Source organism: Galeopterus variegatus, unplaced genomic scaffold, assembly GCF_000696425.1.
Source record: "Galeopterus variegatus unplaced genomic scaffold, G_variegatus-3.0.2 Scaffold11025, whole genome shotgun sequence".
Taxonomy (NCBI): domain Eukaryota; kingdom Metazoa; phylum Chordata; class Mammalia; order Dermoptera; family Cynocephalidae; genus Galeopterus; species Galeopterus variegatus.
Genome location: NW_007737136.1, coordinates 80,525 through 90,560, shown reverse-complemented (window position 1 = coordinate 90,560; position 10,036 = coordinate 80,525). Strand labels below are relative to the sequence as shown.

The 10,036-nt window shown below is 42.2% G+C and overlaps 1 protein-coding gene across 1 annotated transcript; it reads right to left on the bottom strand.

Moving 5' to 3' along the window:
• Positions 1-8,717: 8,717 nt before the first annotated feature.
• Positions 8,718-9,762, bottom strand: LOC103610368 (olfactory receptor 6N1). Its single transcript, XM_008594551.1, has 2 exons — positions 9,697-9,762; positions 8,718-9,593 (listed from the first exon to the last, which is right to left on the bottom strand). The coding sequence occupies exons 1-2, from the start codon at positions 9,760-9,762 to the stop codon at positions 8,718-8,720; spliced, it is 942 nt and encodes a 313-aa protein (XP_008592773.1).
• Between the last annotated feature and the right edge of the window lie 274 nt (positions 9,763-10,036).

The following is a 10,036-nucleotide window of genomic DNA, read 5'->3' as shown; positions in this document are numbered from 1 at the left end:
AAAATAAATTAAAAAAAGAACAAAGCAACTTAAAATGACATCTTGTGAACATTCAGGTTCCCCTTATCTTATCTTTTCACCTATTGGTTTGAACATAACATTGATTATTTCAATTATTAATTGAAGTTTGCAAAACAAAGACTTTTTATTTTAATTCTAACATCACATATACACAGGTAATTCAAAAATAGAATTAAAAGATAATGTGAATCTTTCCATTAACTTTTTGAAGATACCTGATACTATACTATATATTATATGTTTATGTATGTATATATATGGAATTTTATGGTATATGAGACCTTTCTATCATCAACTGAGGCTATTTGGTTATTTCGAAATACGGTTCATATAGAAAAGAAAGTAGGAGTACTTAATTCTTTCCCTTTAATTACAATTTTCTGTGTAAGGAGTGGGTATACTGTTTAATCTCAGTGATAACAGATGAATAAGTTTTAGTCTGTTTTGTTATGTTTGCATTCTCTCTCTCTCTTTTTGATATTTAATTATGAGCTAATGGAATTGTAAATATTCAGCTTTGATTAATTGAAGTCATTGTTATTTTTTATACTCAAATTTTCTTTTGGCCATTGGAGAGCCCTGCAGTTGGTGTCCTGTGTTCTTTTGACTTTACCTCACTGATCTCTGATAATGTTATCACTTTACACCTCATAAAATCTCCAGGATTTTATATATTTTATCTCCCATACCTGGAAGCAGCCACTTGACCAAGGGGTCCTGATTCCTTTTAGGGAACGGTATTTAGAGACCAAAAATGGCACTGTGTGTACCTCCAAGGGCCTGTCCCTCCACACAAACTAAAAAATTAAGTAAAAATGATCATAATCAACTCAGATCAAACACTAAAAAAGTCAAACGACTACAGTATCCAAGGGCACAAAGAAAGGTACATGTTTAGGTGATGGATATGCTGTCTACCCTAAGTGAGTCATTGTATAATGTATGCATGTATTGAAACAATACTGTATCTCACAGATATGTACAATTAAAACTTTTTAAAATGCTATGGTTAAAAAAATGAATTACAAAAAAGAAAAAGACAATTCAAAAATAGTGGAAAAGCTTTGTGTGGTTTTTTTGCCCTTGCCCACACCCCATCCCTGGCTTGGCAGTGGTCTTGAAGATAGCAGACTGTATTCCCAGTATGGGAACTTTGTCTCTGCTTCCACAGGAAGCAGAGCAGGCCTTATTCTCAAAGAATTGTGCTTGTCTATTCTAACCTGTCTGGTGGATACCTGAAGATCTGAAACAGGCACTTGTCCTGGTTTCCATCTAACGTAGAACATACACATGGGGCATTCTGTGCAAATGAAAAGATTACAGTTAAGGCAAAACATAAGGCACTAAATACCTAGGAGAAAAAGCTCCAAGCTTTTCTTAGGAAAATTAAGCATTCAAAAACACCCATGCATATTGAAGAATATAGAAAGCCATGTGCATGCCCAGGGCAGGACACACGCTCTAGAAAGATCTGAGAATAAATTGAGTTTTCACATCTGTTTGATTTCTGTGTTAGTGCAAGCTGAAATTTATAAGGCGTAGTAGTAAATTGGCTAGCTAAGCATTGAAGGAGTGCCCAAGAACAGAGATGTCTGCAGACTGAGGAGATCCTTCTTTCCTTCCTCTGCTCTTTCTTCCTTCCTCCCTCTCTCCCTCCCTCATTCTTTCTCCTCTCTCCCCCATCCAGCCAGCCCCCTTAGGCCTGCAGACCAAAAGTAGTGTTTGCAGAGATATTTAGACTATGACATACTCGGCCAAAAAGCCAGTGGACAACTTGGTTGTGTTCTAGTGAGACCGTTCATTCATCTCTTAAGCCCACTGCAAGTAAAGTGGAGTTGGTTTGGTCAGGCCCGCTCGCCTCATTTCCAGCTGGGTATGATTCAGCACATCCATTGTAAACAAGTTAGGTAAAAGTAGAGTTAGTGCACATGCACGCCTGTCTACCACTTGGCTTGATGCCATTTTTGTGTACTTTAGTATGGAAGGCAGCGGCTCTGTTGTAAACAAGTTAGGTAAAAGTAGAGTTAGTGCACATGCATGCCTGTCTACCACTTGGCTTGATGCCATTTTTGTGTACTTTAGTATGGAAGGCAGCGGCTCTGAGCCTCTGGTCGGCGAAGCTTGCATCTGAAGAATAAAGCATGTCCACTTTGCCGGTGGCTGCTCAGTTTTTCTTCTGCTTATCTGACTCAGGATCTGCATAGGATGGGGTAGAGGGGCCTGTGATCCAGCCCAACAATTGGCCTAGTTTTGGCAGGATGAGCAGGTAAGGGAGCCATGAGACCCTCTGGAGGGAGAAGAGATGTGGCTGGCCTCAAGCATGTGGTACCTGGTGGCAGCATTCCTGTGGACTTGGGCTCCACTGGAAACATGAAACCAAGTGGATGGGTCCCCCACGAGCATAGAGGAAGCTCTCAGGGTACTGAGCTCCATGGTGAAGGATGAGGAGTCCCAGAGGATGGCTGGCCGGATTGGCTGGTTGTGGTTTGCTGTACTGCAAGCCAGTATGGACCAGGCACTCCATGAGGCAGCACAGCAAAAGGCACACATGTTGGAGAATGAAGTACAGCGACAGGACACCTGTTTCTGAAGCTGAGGATGCTGATGATCCTGAGGGCGAGTTGGGAGAACCTGCGCATCTCCTTGCATGACCTACTGTGCATCAGAAAATGATCGCCTAGCTGTTTGGCTCCTATGGCTGTCGGACCTAGGGGTGGATGATAAATGTACGGTGTGTGTTAGCATTTGTGAACACCAGGATGGAGCATGGCATGATCTGAGCATGGCAGCCAAGATGAGTTTCCAGGGCCAGAGTGAGTGTTGATGGCTAAGGAGGACATTCTATTACAGTCAAACCTGTGTCTTTGCTGCTGAGAATTGGATGATTGCCCCCTCATGTATATGCTCTGTATGTATCCCCTGCAGCTGAATGCCTCTTGGGTGTGGATGTGCCTTATGGGCTGCACCTGCAGATGACAGTTGGGGAATTCCTGTTGTGGATGTGGACAGTGAAGCTTGTGTAATGGGGACATGGTGAGCATGACCCACAGGTATTACGCAGGCTGAGATATGTGGTCAATGTGAAGCAGTGTTGCCTGCTGGGAGGATGTGTGGAGATAGGTGCCACTATATTGGAGTTAGAAAAGGTCGGCATCATTCATTCCACACACAGTCCCTTTAATACCCTGGTATGGCCAGTGATAAAACCCGATGGCACATGGAGGATGACTGTGGACTATCAGGAAGTGAACAAAGTAGTGTGTCCTTTGCATGCAGCTGTGCCTTTGGTTCACAACTTGACGCATCAGCTGACAGCTCGGCTAGGAAATTAACATTATGTACTGGACCTGGCAAATGCTTTTTTCTCTATCCCAATATCAGCTGATAGTCAAGATCAATTTGCCTTCACCTGGAAGGGAAGGCACTGGACTTTTCAGGTGTTACTCCAAGGCTACCTGCATAGCCCAACCATATGTCATGGTTTAGTGGCTGGTGAACTAGCCAAGTGGACTATGCCCAGCATGGTTACAATGTTTCACTAAATAGATGATGACTCACTAACCTCTGATTCTCTTGCAGATTTAACCAAGGAGGCTCCAACACTGCTAGGTCATTTCGAACAATATGAGTGGGCCGAATATAAGGGTCTTACCCTTTGGATGTCTACTTGGAAGTATCAGTGGTGGCTGGTAGATCACAGACCCTGTGGGGACAAGTGTTGCAAGAGTTATGAGAATTAGGACATGGAAAGGAAGTAAATCTTTTCCATGTCACAAGACATTTCCCCTCAGCCAGTCCAGGCAACAATGAAGCTGATGCACTGGCTAAGGTAAGATGGCTGAGAGAGCTCCAGCAGCTGATGTAGCTGGGTGGTTATACTGGAGATTACAGCATGCTGGCTACAGGACTGTGTGGTCAATGGCCCGCCAGGTGTCACGTAAACCTGAGAATGCTGCATGCTAGCTGCAAGACTCTGTGGTAAATGGCTCACCAGGTGCCACATTAACCCAAGAGAGAATGCCCCTAATGGGCAGATGTAGCCTTGATGGCTTGCCAAGTGCCACATGCAGATAGGCAGAAAACCTGAGAGGAGGATGCTCCTAGCATGGTGGCAGGTGGATCTTGTGGTATCACTTCCAAAGTCAGAGAACTACAGGTATATCTTCACAGCCATTGATATGGCTACTGGTCTTCTGTTTGTATGGTCTAGTAAGTCCCAGACCAGGTGTTGAAGAGCCTTAAGGACATGTATGGTTGGCCCCTGGTCATAGAGAGTGATAATGGAACCCATTTTACTGGACATGAGGTACAGAAGTGGGCTTCTCAGTTGTCCATTCAGTGGAAGTTACATGTGCCGTATCAACCCCAGGCAGTGGGAATGATTGAACGGTACAATGGTCTTCTGAGAAGGGGACTAAGGCAATCTACCCAACCCCCATCCCATCAAGGGGTGGATATGGCAGTTATGGCCAACAGTCGGGAATTTAAATGAGAGACCTCGCAAGGGTGGGCCCTCTCCAGTGGAGTCTCTGTTGTATAGAGCTGCAGCACCTGTTCCTGCAACAATCCTTTCCAGGATGGTAATCTGACATGTGTTCTGCCAGAGGGATGAGAACTCCCTCTACTGGTGCCAATAACCTTTTTGTCTTTTTGCCCATAGTATTGTGACTGCAGGCACCAGAGTCAACTGGACACATACATGCATTCATGTGGCCAATGTGTCAGCTTGCTGAATGTGCACAGAGTTTCCTACCAGTGTGGCTGCAGGATTTCTGTAGATAATCACCCCAATGACAGCTACTAACTTGACATGTATATGGGTGGGGTTTTCATGGCTAGTAGTTGAAAGGATAGATAGAGCTACAGGGACAAGCCTCAAGGTGTATTGAATGTACAATAAGTACGGAGGTTATACAGATTCAAGGGTCAGTCATCCTCTCTAAGGGAACATTGTGGAAGATCTCAGACATGTAGATTGTATGGAGAGAGACCCTGAAGGGGTGGAGTGTGAGGAAAGTGGACTTGGTTTAGTCAGGCCCTCCCTCTTGCCTCCTCTCTGGCTGGGTATGATTCAGCACATCCGTTGTAAACAAGTTACGTAAAAGTAGAGTTAGTGCGCATGCACGCCTGTGTACCACTCGGCTTGTTGCCATTTTTGTGTACTTTAGTAAGGAAGGCAGTGGCTCTGAACCTCTGGTTAGCAGAGCTCACATCCGAAGAATGAAGCATGTCCACTTTGTTGGTGGCTTCTCGGTTTTTCTTTTGCTTATCTGACTCAGGACCTGCACAGGATGGGGTAAAAGGGTCTGAGAACAAGCCTGACACTCATGGTTCCCTGTAAAACTCCAGGCAATTTACTTCAGTAGTAAATATTTTTAAAGCAAATATTTATAAGTAGGTTAGCTTAACTTCAGACCAACTTACAAAAATACTTATTGAGATATAATTCACACAGCATATAATACAAACATAAAGTGTGCAGTTCAATTGTTTTTAATATTGTCACAATGTGCAACCATAACCACAGTTAATGTTAGAACATTTTGATTGCCTAACAAAACAAACAAACAAAATACTCCTGTTCTCTTTAGCTATTACCCTTTGTTCACCTCCCAACCCCCAGACACTAATCTAATTTCTGTTCCTATAGATGTGCATAGAAGATTCTTTTATGTTGTAGCATGAATCAGTACTTCATTGCTTTTTATGGGTGAATAATATTCCGTTGAATGGATATACATATTTTGCTTAGCCAGTTCTCCACTGATGGACATTTGGGTGGTTTCTACCTTTTGGCTACCATGCATAATGCTGCTATAAGCATTCATGTACAAGTTTCTACATGAACATACATTTTGGGGGGTAAGGATATAAAACTGGAAGTGGAATTGCTGGGTTATATGGTAACTCTGTGTTTAATCTTTTGAGAAACTGCCAGACTGTTTTCCAAAGTGGCTGCACCATCTTAAATCCCACCAGTAGTGCATGTGGAGTTTGATTTTTCTACATTCTCAACAATATCCATGATTACCTGACTCTTTGATTCTAGATATTCTAGTGGGTGTGTAGTAGTATCTCATTGCAGTTTTGATTTTCATTTCCCTGATGCCTAACGTGATGTCCAGCAACTGTTCATGTGCTTATAGGAATTTATGTATCTTCTCAGAATTGCCTATTTAGACATTTTGCCCATTTTTTTAAATGGGTTATCTTTTTATTATTGAGTTATGAGAGTTGTTTACATATGCTAAATGCAAGCCCTGTATCAGATATACTGAAAATATTTTCTGTCATTCTGTGTGTGTCTTTCCACTTTTTTGAAGGTGAGAGCCACTTTTCAACCTGCCTCAGCAACCTCTCAGAAACCAACATTCTGGTAGCCACTGCCTTTTTGTTTCCAGACTATAACCTAATTATCACCCTTTAAACTGTTACTTTCATCTTTATCATTTTCTGGTTTTTTTCTCTGGACCTTTTAAAAACTAGAGGAAACTAGCCTGGGAGGATAAAGATATTGCTGTCTTATTCAGAGTCCCTGACCCTGACTTGCTTTATAGCTTTGGCAAATTATTTCATCTATCTAGGTCTAAAATTCTAGTTTTCTAAAATAAGCATAATTACTGCTATGCTTGCTTTCTATAAACGCCTAACTCTGATTTATCCTTCAGTTTTCAGTTTAAATGTAACTTTCTCAATAAGATATTGCATGTTTATCTTATGAATTCCCACAATTATAACTAGTTAATTGTAACTAATAGTATATTAATTGCAATTTTAATGTCTATATCCTCAATTGTTTTAAAACACCCTAAAGAGAAATAGGACATATCTGTTCTGTTCATCACTATATTTGGGGCTTATCAGTGTTTCTAACACACAGTAACAGCTAAATAAAAGAGTTGGATTTGATGGATGGATGGATATCTTTAAGTATGTAGGAATAAAAATAGTTTGGGATCTTATTAGAAGGTTCTATGGAATCGAAAGATTTCCTATAATTAACATTTGATCCTCTATTCACAGAAGATACTCATATACATAATAATCACTAATATTAGCTAATAATGAAATCCCCAGATTTCTCATATGCTATGGTTTAGAATTACCTTTCACATTTTTAAAATATATTTCAGGAAATAACTATCTTAAAATAAAATAAAGAAGTTGCCCAATGTGAAAAGGAATCCCATTTACAGCCCTTGACTCAACTCCTATATTTTCATACCTTATAGTGAGCACAGATAATAGGAGACATATAACTCACCAGGACAGAACAGACATGTGACAAACTATATTCTTCTCAAAAGTGATCTTTCTGACTGGTTTACTTCTTTCCTTTGGGGAAAAGTACCTGGAAAGTGTTTTTGTTTATTTATATTTTACTAGATAGTGTTCTAAAAACCAGAGTAATGATTAGCACTCTGGGCAGAATAAAATAAAGTATAACCTTTTTATTTGTTTGTTTGTTTGTTTGTTTTTATTTATTTTTACTCTCTGCTAAATGCCAGACACTGTGTGCTATGGTTTACAGATCCTATCACTAATTCTCAAAACAACCTTCAAGAAAATATTGTTATCAAATGATGAAATCAAGACTCAGAGAGGCTGTGCTTTCTAAATTCATATAACTAATAAGTGACTGAATGAACCAGGATTTAAACACAGATAAAAGTGATTTCAAAGAACATGTTTTTCTCTACTGCACTGATGTTGGAGGTAGGGTCCAGGGGGCCTGACAGTCGGCCTCAACCCACCCAGTCCTCTTACCAGGTTCTTGCCTCCACTACAGGAAAGAAGTCAAGGGCACAGTCACAGTAGAAAGTGAGAACAAGTTTAATTAAATAGTTAAGAAATACAGGTTCCATGGAGAGACTGTGGCATGCTCTAGAGACTGAGCAGGGCCCACACCAAGTTTAACACAAAAGTAAGTTCAGTATAGACATTAAGTCTAACACAAAAGCCAGGAAAACATACTTAAAGTTCAGTACAGAGTGCAGAATGGCTCAAGAGAATGTGCAGCTACTTACTGAAAGTAAGGTAGATACAAATTAAATTATACACACCTCAGCCAGCTAAGTGCAATTGCCACTACGAAAGAGCGTGCCTTTGGCTGGGAATCAGCTTTTATAGAATTTCTATGTAGTGAATATTCAATTAAGGAGGTGGTTCCCTGTTGTATGCACCAGAATGTTCTGTGCTCTCTATTGAGCATGCCCAGCCACTAGATTGCATAAGCCAGCCCCTTGTCTCATTTTCCCCTTGTTGGTGCTAAGAATAGATTTAACTGGCAGCAGTTCCTTTCCTCCAGGGGAGAGCTCAGAGGAGAGGGCCTGAGACCTCAGGGAGTGGCTGGAAACACAGAGGCATGTCCTGAAACCTGAGCCTAGGAAAACTGAGCACATCCTGGATCAACACCAGTGTCTTCTGCATGAAATGATTGTAAGTGGTACATAAAAAATTATCATTTTGCTCTAAATTTTATTTAACACATATTATTGTTTAGGACATGACTAAATATATTTATATTAAATCAAGTAACAGTCCCTGTAACACTGAAAGCTAGTCAGCACTTGCCCCAGCTCCACAGTCTCATGTAGAAAAGCCTTGAATGCCTGATTTCTCATCATCTCTGGCCCCTAATAATCCCTAGGGTCACCATATCCTTAGCCTCAACCTTGACCTGCCTCCACTACCACTCACCCCAATATCCCTGTTCTCTTTAGCTGCCTTCTCATAGCCTGCTTGATCTCCTTGTTGCGCAAGCTGTAGATGAAGGGGTTGAGGAAGGGTGTAAGCACTGAGTAGACCACTGCCAGGGCCCGGTCGTAGTCCAGCGAGTAGCTCTTCTTCAGCCGCACATACATGAACAGGATGCTCCCATAGAAAATAAGAACCACGGTGAGGTGAGAGGCACACGTGGAGAAGGCCTTCCTCTTGCCCTCAGCTGAGGGAATCCTGAGCACAGTGCGGACAATCTGCACATAAGAGCTGAGGATCAGCAGGAAAGTGGCCAGGATCTTGCAGGAGTTTATAACAAAGTCCACCAGGACATTGACAGATGTGTCTGTACAAGCCAAGCTCAGCACAGGAGGGAAATCACAAAAGATGTGCTGGATACGATTGGGGCCACAGAAAGGAAGGAAGGAGACCAAGGAAATTTCAGCCACTGGCCCAGCCAAGCCTGCCAGCCAACAGCCAACAGCAATCTTGGCACAGAGTATTGGGGTCATGAGCATGGGGTAGTGGAGGGGCCGGCAGATGGCTAAGTACCTGTCATAAGCCATAGCTGTCAGGAGGTAGCACTCAGTAGCTCCAAGGGAATGAAAAAAGTAGATCTGCAGGAGGCATCCAGAGAATGAAATGGTCTTCTTCTCACTCAGCAAGTTCACCAGCATCTTGGGGATGGTGGCAGCTGTGTAGCCAAGCTCCAAGAAGGAGAGAATGCTGACAAAGTGGTACATGGGTGTGTGGAGCCTGGGGTCCAGGCGGACCACCAGGAATATCAGCAGGTTTCCCAGTATAGTAGTGAGATAAGTGAGTAGTAACAAGAGGAAGAGATACGTCTCAACACCCTGGACATGGGGGAAGCCCAAGGACCACCAGGAATATCAGCAGGTTTCCCAGTATAGTAGTGAGGTAAGTGAGTAGTAACAAGAGGAAGAGATACGTCTCAACACCCTGGACATGGGGGAAGCCCAAGATGATGAATTCTGTTACCTGGCTCCAGTTCCCAGTGACCATTGCTCAGCATTCAAGTCCCTAGAATGTGAAGTATGGAAGGATAAGGAAGAAAGTTGAGACATAAAAGTCCTTACAAGAAGGCAACCCTGAAAGCACTTTTTCCCTCCCCAGCCCACATCCAGTGTAAAGTCCTCCCAGTAAATTCTTTGAGAAGTCTGCCTTTTACTTCCAACCCTCCTTACCCTCCTGTCAACAGCCTCCTTCAGAGTATCCACACTTATATTAAAAAAAAAAGTCCACCTTTATGATTAGACTTAAATGTCTTAACATCGCT

What these genes read in the sequence shown, in the direction of transcription:
- LOC103610368 (XM_008594551.1), bottom strand. Translation starts at nt 9,762, where the DNA reads ATGGTCACTGGGAACTGGAGCCAGGTAACAGAATTCATCATCTTGGGC. An exon ending in GCTTCCCCCATGTCCAGGGT is followed by an intron (nt 9,594 to 9,696) that starts GTTGAGACGTAT and finishes CCCCATGTCCAG; the next exon opens with GGTGTTGAGACGTATCTCTT.